Here is an 11891-nt window from a genome sequence, read left to right on the forward strand (position 1 = left end):
ACTCCCCATATATTAAAAATAAAAATAACAATAACATTACTTCTTGTTAAATACAAGTCCTTTCGTTCTTTTTTATCTCTCTATTATTTTGAAAAATAAAAATAAAAAATTGAAAAAACCCAATACGATTCACCTTGACACGTGATGAACCTACATGAACCCATATGAATTTGTGCAAAAAACCACAAATCCATAGAGGTTCATCAGCTAAATACACCTCAAACTAAATATATATATAGTGTATATATATATATATACAGAGAGAGAGAGAGAGAGAGAGATTTGTAAATATAAAGGTATTTTGATTGTTTATGAATATATTTAACTAAAATTAACTACCGATAAAGAGAAAAATTACAATAAAACTTCAAAACATAAAAGTACTCGCTATATATATTTTTTCAAACGTGAGAAATGGTATTTATAGTTATCTTCAATTTCAAAGATATGATGTCTAAATCTTTATTATTGAAATAATTCAAACCACAAAAGATACAGATAGACTTTATGGCAAGGTTTTAGTCTATCATCAAAAGATGGGTAGCCTTATAATAATGATAATGTTGCTTTCAAATTATGAAGAAAGCAACTTTTATTTTCAAAACCGTGACGTGTAGAGCAAGACAGCCAGAATTAACTTAGAAAACAACGTGACAGGTTTGACATGTCAAAAATGGCTCCGTTTTCTATAATCCTACATAAAAATGACTTCTAATGATATGTGTACAGTGTTCATGGATGGACCAATATGATGTCCATTGCATCTGTGGTTTAGTAACAGCTATTATGCAAGTCTTCTATTTCAGAAGACCTGCTGTTAGAATATTACTCTTTATTTATCATATAAAACTACACTCCCTCCCTCCCACCACCCTCTACTAGTCGATTGCCTATGCTTGTTCCTGCAATATATCCGCCCGACCAAGCATTCTGCAACCACGACCAATGATTCAAAACGAGATAGTAAGTATAATATATATATATATATATACACATATATACTTTTTTCTTTTTTTTTCATAAAGAGACGTTCTTCACAACTCAAACTCAAACACAAGCCACGTAATATTATTATTTTTTGAATATGTATGCGTTACCTGGAAATTGAAGCCGCCAGTTACGCCGTCAACATTCAGTACCTACAGAGGTTTAAGAAACTTTGAGTGCATGGGTGCCTTATAATCCTCTGGGAATACTATAAAATAAGCACTTAGACGGAGTCCAACCATGAGAGCGTATCGGCTAATATGGATAGTGTGAGAAAATGAGAAATCAGAGGTTAGCAAGAACAGCAAGCTACCTCTCCGGCGAAGAATAAATTTGATTGGACCTTGCTCTCCATTGTGCTAAGCGTCACCTTCACAAAACACAAGAGTTTCAAAGCTAAATTAATGCACACGAGCGAGCTTACGTACGAGAGAGAGAGAGAGAGAGAGAGAGAGAGAGAGAGAGAACCTCGGATAATGGCACGCCTCCAGCAGTGACAAACTCATCCTTAAATTGGCCCTTCATAGTTGAAAAGTTGATATTACCCTTTCGAGCACAAATAACAAAAGGAGGTGAAAAAAAACATTTTTTCAAGAGTCTGAATTTGTACCTTTCCTTTTACTCTGAATGAACAATGCTTCAATTTTGAAGCAAGAGATAGTAATGCACTATTTGAAACGGACGCCCATAAGATATCCTCATTTAAGCCCTGCTTATGGGTATAGAAAAACATTAGATGCAAGTAAAGTTCCAGTGGCACCAACAGCATATAATCTTGCAATAAGAAGATTACACAACCTCACGGTCTAACATATATTTCCAAAATCTCTTTGCAAGGCCAAGTTCTGGAGGAGAGGAATTCAGCACTTTTTGCTTCTGCAGGGGTGAAAGTACACATATTCACAGCAGCAAGAAATCAAAGTGTTGTTGTTTCTACAACAGTAGAATCAATAAAAGCAGAATAGAATAATTGGGACTGTTGCCTGTAAAAATAACAATTTAACAACAGGGAACAGGACTGCCTAGAGGTTGACTTATAACAAGCTTGTTATTCTTAAAGTGAGTTATATGTCCTGGGGTGAAAATATGCCTGAAACGGAGGGTCTTCTATCCTACCTTGCACTTAATAGGACAGCTACGGTGTGCACTATATGGCTTTGGAGCAGGTTATAAGGGTTCTATAAAACCTGATTGCAGGTTTGGTTTAGGTTTTGGGTATACCTATTTTTTATTAGTAAGACCATAATAGTCTTCTCATATAAGATTATAATTTCTTACTATATTGTATCTTGTTAGTGTTACGTACTTGACCTGTACTTATACTCCCAACCCATTTAACTTAAACAGCAATAATATGCATTCTCTTAGTAGAAAAGCAAGTATACAATTTAAACACAAAACCTGACTGGTATTTGGCATGGGAAGAGGGGGGGGGGGGGGGGGTTGTTTTTCTGATTCATCTTGGGGTAGAGTTGAAGCAAACTCACCCGATAGCTCACACATTGCCATTCTTAGTACAGCCTCAATTTCAACTTCAACAAAACCTTTTCTTTCATGCCTTTACACTCCCATTTGCAAAATTTATCAGCAATAACTTTTCATTACAGTTTTTTTGTACTAACTTGCAAAACTTTGGTAAATTCCCATATAAGGGACATAATAATGCATGTATGCCCAATAAGTTTGCCCGTGGATTCCTATTTACACCCAGTCCCAAGCCCAAGCAAAGGAGGGCTGCTTTAGGCAACCAACAGCCATCGTAAAACTTGTCAGATCAAACAACATGAATTTTAGTCTTTAGTTTAGACAAATGATATGATATGTTGTTGTTTTTGTTGTTATCTGTATGCCCAATCTACATAGAGTAGGTGCTCTGGTAAAAAAAATCAAAAACAAAAACAATATTCTACTACCACTCTCCTAGTGGGATTAAGACATGATTGTTGTAGTATTCTACAGCTTGACAACCTATGTACTTGTTGGTCTTTTTTTTTTCTTCATGGACAAGCATGACAATATTCACCCCATTGGAAAGGGGGCAATCCTAGTACATAAATTCAGCATCTGTTATTAGCTCAACAAGTAACAAAGGTAAGAGAAAAGTATTACCACAAACTGATTTTTGTGTCGACTAAGAATGGACTTGACATCTTCAACATGAATGTCAGGAGCAAAATCAACATATAGTATCCCTGAATTGGTATGCTATCAAGTTGAAGAGAGAGAAGCTTAAACTATTAAAAAGAATGGAAAACAAAAGAACAGGACCATCCTTTACCTTTATAATCTGAGCTGGATAGATCACGAGCACCCCAAGCAGATAACCTAAGGATTACTGGGCCACTCAGTCCCCAGTGTGTGACTAGCATGGCTCCAACCTATAGTTACAAAATTTCGCATTACCCCTCACAGATTCTTGTGAAACATAAGCAAACCAATAAGAAAAGCATGCCTGCGTTAGCTGTGGTATACTCCTCCCAGTAGTTTCTAACTTTAGCTTTGCTTTAACCTTAGAGAATGTAACCTGGGCATGAAAAATAAAACTAGCATGTGATATTGCGGAGAGAGGAATCAAATGTTATTAGTAGTTCCAATAAAGGTAAATCATGCATAATACTAACATAAGAACCTTTTCTTTTCTTTCTTTTTTTTTTTTTTTTTGAGAGCAATCATGTGTAAAGAGAGAAAATGCCCTGTACATAATGATATAAGAACTTAGAATGCTATAGAAATATCCTTATAGAGAAATGCTAAAAAGTTACACCTACCACTGGCATATTTGGGGAAACATACTCTACAGCAGAAAATGGAAAATCATTGTCTCTATAGATTTTGAAGGCATAAACTTGTGATGTTTAAAGAGGTAATCTCAACCAATAAAAGGGGGAAGGAAAATGTTAACAATGAAAAGAACTCACACAATGGAAGTTACTAGAAGGCTGTTTCAGAAACCAATAGCATTCATTTCAAGCATGTAGAGATCAACTTAGAATTGTTACAGACAAAGGGAATCAACTGTTAAATTGAAACAAGCACCATAATAGTCCTTGCAGATGTTCATCCAATGCGGTTTTAGCCAAGGATCCAATGCCATAATGAACAATTTAAAGGTCAGCTAAATGGTGGAAGTAATTATAACTCCATTAAGGTAACCAAATGTCTCTTCATCTAACTAATGACAAATGAACAGATTAATTTCATTTTTACTGTCCGTCTATTTTCACAAAATCAAAGCTGGGAGCGGGCTTGGGCTACCCACAGAAAGAGAACCCATTAAATTGAGCTCAACTCTAGACCTGACTTTTGAGAAATCACTTGAGACTTGAGAGGCAAAGGATTACTGTTAGTGGAAACAGATAAAGTGAAATAGCAATGTTTGGCGTTTTTGTACTTATTTCATGTATCAGAGGAATACACTCTGCCTTTTTAGGACCCAAGGCCTCTAGGTGCTGATACATAAAGAAAAAGTTGTAAAGGGAGTTTTGTTGGGGAGGCACATCTGTTCAGAGATAAGAGATAAGATGAGATAAACTAGAAGGATAAAAGCTCAAGTTGGACCAGAACCATAAAAGTGCGGTCTAAGAATCTTTTAGACCTTAGCAGAAAGGAGCTAGAGGTGTAAGAGGGTTACAAGGATAGCTAGATTGTTGTGGTTAAGTGTTCATAGCAATGTCGCTTTTAATCTTTCATTGCATAATCTTCCAGACAGTGTGTCTAGTAATAAAACAATTGCCACATATTTCCTGCACTAGTCCTAGAAATCATGCATTACCTGAACTGCACCAACCAATGCAAGAATCCTACCTCCATCAGTGAATAAAACCCATAATGTAGCTACTCACTTTTATTTTCAACAAAATGTTTGTTTCTCGTCTTCACATCCTAAATTCTATGACAAGGGAAGAATAATCCAATACACATTGCAGGTATATGAAAAATTCAAAAATATGATGATACATCGCTTGCATCACTAAGTTTCAGAGCAACGATAAAAGAAGGTAGAACTAGTAATGGAAGAATATAAATTACTTAAAAGAGAGTAATACCCCAGACAACTCTGCCAACTGGGGATCCTCAATCTTGAAAGTAAATAAACTTGGTACTGGTTCTACTATGGAGTGACCAAGTTGAGTAGCAAGAGTATACCCCTGGAACAGCAAAAATAAGATCTAATAGCATCAAAACTAATCTGCATAGACTGCAATCTCAATATATCTACTAGAGTAAAAAACCTGCTTGCGACTCCCACTAGCAATTAATAAATAATCAGCTTCAACAAATTCCACAATGTCAACAGTTCGCTTCTCAATCTTGAGAAGGAATTTCCCAGCCAGTGTCATTGATGCACTTGTAACAACTTTTCCAGTTTGCAGTTTAACTGATTGAAGAACAGTTATTTCAGAATAGGCTGCTTGTTTATGTTAGAAATATTAAAAAAGCATTATTCTAAGATGTACGAAAAGTGAATCACCATGAGATAATAAAACTTCAGAAAAAGAACCCAAACCATTACCAGTAGGAAGCAGGCAGTGAACTTAACATTAAAGACAATATCAGTACAGGAAATGTTTATGCTCCAATGCAAAAGAGGCAAGGATTCCCCTAAAAGATGCTACATTATTCTCTTTCTTGACTATATGTGTGTAATGGCAAGAAGGAAATGTGTTTATGCTATCAAACACCAGGATAGAATCCTTGCTAACAGAGAAGACAATTCCATATTTTTTTCTTGATGATGAATCCCTGAGACCCATGGCATCCCTGTGATTTTATGCCATGTGGCCTATTCCGCAAAACCAGATAAAGATGATAAATGATGGGACAGAAGTTCATAATAATGCCGCACGGGTTCTTAATACTTAATAAGTTGTCCTACCAAATTTCCAATGATTGTTGTTGGACCTAACAGATTGACAGAACCAGTCGATAAATAAGATTTTCTTCATATATACACACAAGAAAACCTGGTTCATTCACCTCGTGAAAAGGAGTAACCATATCAATTATTGGGGCAGGAGTAGGTTAGGATTGGTGCAGTGAAACTTGAAGCAATAAGGCCAAACCAGTCTCCCCCAAATAACAATGAAAAATAGCCCAATACCATCTTCCAGGAAAAGACAAATAAAATGAATTAATAGATTCAGAGGTAAATGGAAATAGACAAGTCAATAAAATATTGAGTAGATACCTCCTCTGTGCTTTGCTTCAGACATAAGGCAATCAACAACAGAGGATGAGTTGTTACTGACAGGAAATACCCTTCCATCACCCTCAGTCTGAGATCAGAATAATACTCATTCTAATTATTGATTGATTGAAGCAAATAATAATATTGAAAACAAAAGCAATACATAATAAAAAATAGCAGAAAGGATTCCCAATATGCAGGTTCCTAAAATAACCTTCAGTTCCACCCCATGATTAGAAAACCAGGCCATAGTATCCTTTGGACCATGCGTCTTAAAGAAAGAGCCTCTAAGTTCCTTATAGCCCCTGGGATAATTTTCTGCCAAAATCTATGCACACAGTCAGCATTATATGCACAGATGTACACATATATGGAATCATGTAAGAGGCTCAAGTTAAGCAAAATAGTTAATATAAAGAAAGAAAAAATGCCAGATTGCATTAGTTCCACACCACACTAGAAAAGCAACCTTCCAGTTGAATCATTTATATTGAAATTTCACTTGCTATGTACAAGGTTAGGCAATGTCAGAGTCAAGTAGAATTTTTTTCTTTGCATCTAGGAAATATTATATGTTGTTAAGTAAATGAAAATAATAAAATCATAAGGTGCTCCATGTTTGAATTTGATTTCAATACACGCGTGTCATCCTTAAATTTCTGCAAATCGTAATCACAAATACGTGTTCAATGCTAGTGATAACCATTTGGAAGTCATATATAGCAGACAAAGGGAAAAACAGTCATTAAGTGATGTAAACAGTCATTAAGTGATGTATGAAATCATCATACAAAAGGAGCAGTTGGTAAAACTTACTAAAAGAGTCCCAATAAAGACTCAGTAAGATAACAATTAACATACTTGAATCCGGAGGCAAAGAATTCAAAAAAATATTGTGGTGGCACAAAGAAAGGAAGATTAAAAAAATAAGGCAATGCTAACCATGGTTAAGGAACATTAAATAATACACATTATTTCAGATGATGTATATTTGTTATACCTCATTTTTAGGACTAAAAAATTTCTATTGATTGGTTTGGATCAATAAAAAAATTTTAGTCCTAAAGACCAGTTAACGACCCAGCAAAATAAATAGACAAAAATGATAAAATCAAAACGTGAAAATGCCCACCAAATTGTCGGAACAATGCCCATTTGTTACATTGCACCGGCCACCTCCGGAAACTTTAACCTGCCAAAAACAGCATCTTTCTTTTAGAAAATTTACACAATCCTATATTTTCTTTTTCATTTGATCAATCAAGATTATCTTAAACTACAAAAAAGATAATTCAGAAGTGTCTGATAATCCAAATGAAGAAATTCGAAAATACAAACCTTTGACAAAGGCTTCCCCTTTTCAAAAACCACCACGTTCAGATTAGGGCCTACAGTTTTAGCCCTAATTGCTCCATATATTCCAGCCGCGCCGCCACCAACCACCACTAGCAGCTCTTCACTTGACTACCACCCATTAAATCAAACGTTCAGAAAAAGTAGAGGAAAGAAAAAGACTAAAAGAGCACACACATACAAACGATACCTTTTGAGACAAGGAGAGCGCAATTGTACTGCAGCATCTTCTTGTCGTGGGGGAGGAGAGGAAATGGCTAGAATTAATGAAAATGGTTGAAGGTTTGGAAGGAAATCCAAGTTTAAGGAAGAAGCAATTGAGCTTGAAGCTTGTGACGGCGTTCATGACCGGGAAGTTCGATGGAAAATCAAAGGAGTAAGAACCCAGAGCTATCAGCTATGGCAAAGCTTCCTGTGTTCTTGTTCTTCTGGATTTTCTTCTCTTCCGTTGAGACATAGACACCAACAGGCTACAGCCAATGTTAATGTAAATCGAACGACAGATTATTATGAGGGCTGGCTGGCGGTGGCCGTGGCGGCGGCGGATTTAGCCAAAGTGTCATTCTAATTTTTTTTTTATTTTATAACGCAAGTTCCGAGTTCCCTTCTTTTCTTTCCGTACTTGCAATTAAACGTATATTAATTGAAATTATTTTTGATAAAATATATCACATCACTAAAAAAATTTTCATGCTTGAATATTTGATTACTTAATATTTTTCATAAAAAAAATTTATGGTACAACACATTGAAGAATATTTTGACCTATTTTTCCATAAAAAATTGCAACTAATGGGAGGTGGGAATTGTTTCCATGAAATTGAAAAATATTTTTCTTTTTTATCTTTTTTCAATTAACATTTAGTTAAAAAAGAAAACTCTTTTCGACTTACATGAAAAACAAAAAATCACCCTCTATTAGATAAAATTTTTCATAAAAAATAGGTCAAATGATATTTTAATAATTGTACCATAAAATTCAATTTCATAAAAAATATAGTATGTCAAATAACAAACATGGAATTCAATTTCTTGGATGAAACATTTTTCATATATTTTTCATGCTATCAAACACATCCTTATAGTCATTTGGTCCTCCAATTTGAAAATTAACATATCATGCTTCTGAATTTTTAATTTTGCTACAATTAGACACCTCATGTCTCACAAGATAGCGCATAAGATACACGCGCACTGTGAGTAGATCATTAGCGAGAAATGAGAAAGAACTAGAGGTCGCCGATGACCCATCCATCGTCGCTCTTGCCTTGGTTGACCGACCCACCAGCCGATTAACCCACCCATTGGTCAATCGGCCTATCACCTTATTCGTTGACAATCTTTTTTTTCTCCCTCTTCCTTCACCACTGACCATTGTTTCCTCTTCCTTTTCTCGTTAACAATTTCTATTTCCTTCTCTTTCCTCACCAACGATGTAATATCCCGAAATTTGGAAATTAAATAAATGATTATTAATTTAGTTGGGAACAATTAATAATTGCTAAATTTTGCATTTGAAGTGATTTTGATTTATTGGAATTGAATAATTTGGTGAATGGTTGATACTTAGTAATTATTGCATATAAGTTGATTGTTAAATATTTTTTTTTTGGGGGGGGTTTAATAGAAATATTAATTATTGTGGTTGTGGTGATTATTGAATATTTGTGAGTTAAAAGAAAATATTAATTTATTTAAAAATTTGGAGATATAAGAAAATAAATTAATTTAGTGGATTTTCTAAAAATTTGGGGTTTAAGAGGAATTGAACTTCGGGCGAGTGTGCAATTTAAGAAAGCTGTGGGGGTTTAAATGTGAATTGCGGAAGTGGCCATGGTTCATTTTAAATTCAATTGGCCGCATATAATAGCTAAAGAAAGCGGCCACGTGCGCGGGAGATAAAGGAGGTCACGGGTTCGAGGCGGAGCAGGCGTGCGCGCTGAAGGATTTTGGCTAATTTTTCAGCCAAAACCCTTGCCCAAAACGGCGTCGTTTTGGGCAAGGCGGTGGCAGCCATGTGCGGCTGCTGGGCACGCCACGTGGCGCGCTATGGGCCGCCCAATTTACCTTGTGTTAAAGCAGCATTTTTGCTGCGATTTTAAGGCCGATTTCGGCCAAATTCGAAGCAGAATCAGAGGAAAAAAAAAAGGAAGAAGAAGAAGCAGCGCGCAGGGCTATTTTTGTGGGAGAAATCTCAGATTAAAAGAAGTTTAATCGCAGTTTAATTATTTCGGTAAGTAAATAAATGTGTATAAATCATTTTATACGGTTGGAATTTAATTTTGGGCTCAATTTTATTAATTTTGGGAGTTTAATCTAATTTACAGCGTGTATTAATTTGGTGATGTTTAAGCGTGGAAACGCTGTAATCAACTGAACAAGGCAAGTTCTCCTCTACCCTTGCGATCTATTTCCATTTGGTGAACCCCTTGTCTTCCCTTAATTCGGTTTGATTTTGCGTATTAATTATATGAATTAAGGATGTTTTGGGCATGATTTAATTTAAAAGAAATATGAGATTTATTGGGATTTTAATTACGAGGTGCCTATGTAGGATTTAGATGGCTAAATTAATTATATTATACGGTTAAATTTAAATAATGTGAGTCTCGGGTTTTATTAATCGTTATTAAATGTTATTAAACGTTTTACTTCGTAGCGGGAATGCAAGAAATAGAGGAAACGGTCGTGTAAAGGCAAGTTTCTAACCCTCTCCTTGTGTTCTTTAATTCCTGTGAGAGACTTCGTAGTTTCTCGTATTTTATCATCTCCCTTACTTTAATTCGGTACCTGACCTTATTTGTTGAATTATTATTTATTGGGATTAATTTAAATTAAATCCAGAACTTTTAGAGTTTATTTGTTATGAGTCTACGGAGGTTTGTATCGCCCCCCATTCTTTTGGGAATGATGCTAAACCAACTTGGGAACTAGGTTCCTAGAAGTGCGGGTTTATTTACGATTTTATCGGATTTATTTACAGTTTGGTTAAAGCTATCGAGCAGTAGGGTAGGGGTCAGTTGTTAGTGACGTTGGGGTAGACTATTGTACGGCCCTGAAGTGGACCGTCGAGTGGACACTCCTAGTCACTGGCCGTTGACCGGTGCCGGGCGCTGCTGACTAGCTCTGCCGGTATGTGATTTACTGCATGATTAGATATCTTGTATTACTGTTCATGATTTGATATGCACATGGGTACAAGATGCATGTTGGGATATTCATTTATTGAGTTTGCTTGGACACGGACATTCTAGTTTGGTTAGGTTGCATCCAGCGTGGCATATGCATGGCGTGTGGTTTACTATGTGGGCGGAGCATGGCCTGATGCCTGGATGTATGGGCGCCTTGTATCACGTTGATGCTCACTACGCCATTGCATTTCTATGTGCATTGTATGGATACTGGTAGTATTTAGTTCTCGGACGGGAGTACCGTTCCGAGAGAGCCTATGGCTCGGTTGTCGGGAGTACCGACGGATACGAGTGACGGGAGTACCGACCCGGGATTGTGCGCGCAGGTTTGTGGAAATATTTGTTGCCTTTCAGGGCAGCGGCAGGTTGGTATGGGACTTGGGTGCCGTGTGTCTTGTGTGGGCCTCAAGGACCAGTATGTGCTTTTATTATGCTCCACTATTGTGTTGTAGCGTCTCATGGCTTGTGTGTACATGGGGGTTTATTTGGGAAGAGTTTTCTTGTTATGTTCAGCCTTCAGTTTTTCTTTTCTTCATACTTGCTGAGTCTCTCGACTCACTTTGCTTTCCATCATTCTAGGTAGTGCCAGCGTGGGCCATAGCAAGGGAGTCAGTTTTAACGGCAGAGTCGGTGTGGTGTACAAGCAGTCTAGTCAATCCCTATCCACTCTGATATCTAAGTAGAATTTGCTCTATTATTTCGTACTGTGCCAGGTGTTTTCTCGAGTCTTGTGTATGTCGGCACAGGAGTTCGTATTCTTTTATTTATCTTGTGACCGCTGTGTTAGAGGGGTACCCATAGTGCATGCATGCATGTCTTGAGCTTTACTTCCGCTGTGTTTTCGTGTATGCATGCTGGGGTGGTTTTTGTCTCGTGTTTCATTATTTTTTCTCTTCCGTAAGTGCTCCCGTTCGGGTAGTCCAAGCGGCTAGGATATCCGAGTAGGGGTGCTTATAAACGATCTATCTCCCCCACTCTCATCAACAACTCATTGAGAATACACACGTATCTCACGTACAATTTTATAAGAAATGAGACGTGTGATTATAGCGAAATTAAAAATTGAGTATGACAGGTGTAATGGAGGCCAAATGCCTATAAGGAAATAGGTGGAGAGGCTTATGCCCTATTTGTTTAAGTAATTCAATACATAAATAAGAGTTTTGATCTGT

The 11891-nt window shown here is 36.6% G+C and overlaps 1 protein-coding gene across 2 annotated transcripts; it reads right to left on the reverse strand.

Moving 5' to 3' along the window:
* Window positions 1–469: 469 nt before the first annotated feature.
* On the reverse strand, window positions 470–8079 carry LOC127800495 (uncharacterized). Of its 2 annotated transcripts, none has more exons than XM_052335122.1 (16): window positions 7719–8079; window positions 7514–7639; window positions 7308–7367; window positions 6390–6503; window positions 6176–6263; window positions 5220–5365; window positions 5034–5135; window positions 3440–3511; window positions 3266–3365; window positions 3097–3179; window positions 1786–1863; window positions 1598–1696; window positions 1456–1506; window positions 1301–1357; window positions 1098–1139; window positions 470–930 (listed from the first exon to the last, which is right to left on the reverse strand). In XM_052335122.1, exons 1-16 carry the CDS (start codon window positions 7872–7874, stop codon window positions 850–852), a joined length of 1455 nt encoding a protein of 484 aa, XP_052191082.1. In that variant the 5' UTR covers window positions 7875–8079; the 3' UTR covers window positions 470–849. The 2 variants fall into 2 exon arrangements, 1 of the variants encoding a protein (XP_052191082.1); XR_008022821.1 differs by having other exon boundaries at window positions 853–930; window positions 1227–1357.
* Window positions 8080–11891: the final 3812 nt, after the last annotated feature.

This window comes from Diospyros lotus, chromosome 4, assembly GCF_014633365.1.
Source record: "Diospyros lotus cultivar Yz01 chromosome 4, ASM1463336v1, whole genome shotgun sequence".
NCBI lineage: Eukaryota > Viridiplantae > Streptophyta > Magnoliopsida > Ericales > Ebenaceae > Diospyros > Diospyros lotus.

Coding starts and splice junctions, on each gene's coding strand:
- LOC127800495 (XM_052335122.1), bottom strand. CDS start 7,874: ATGAACGCCGTCACAAGCTTCAAGCTCAATTGCTTCTTCCTTAAACTT. Junction 7,368..7,513: donor AGGGGAAGCCTTTGTCAAAG/GTTTGTATTTTC, acceptor TGTTTTTGGCAG/GTTAAAGTTTCCGGAGGTGG. Junction 1,140..1,300: donor ATTTATTCTTCGCCGGAGAG/GTAGCTTGCTGT, acceptor AAACCTCTGTAG/GTACTGAATGTTGACGGCGT.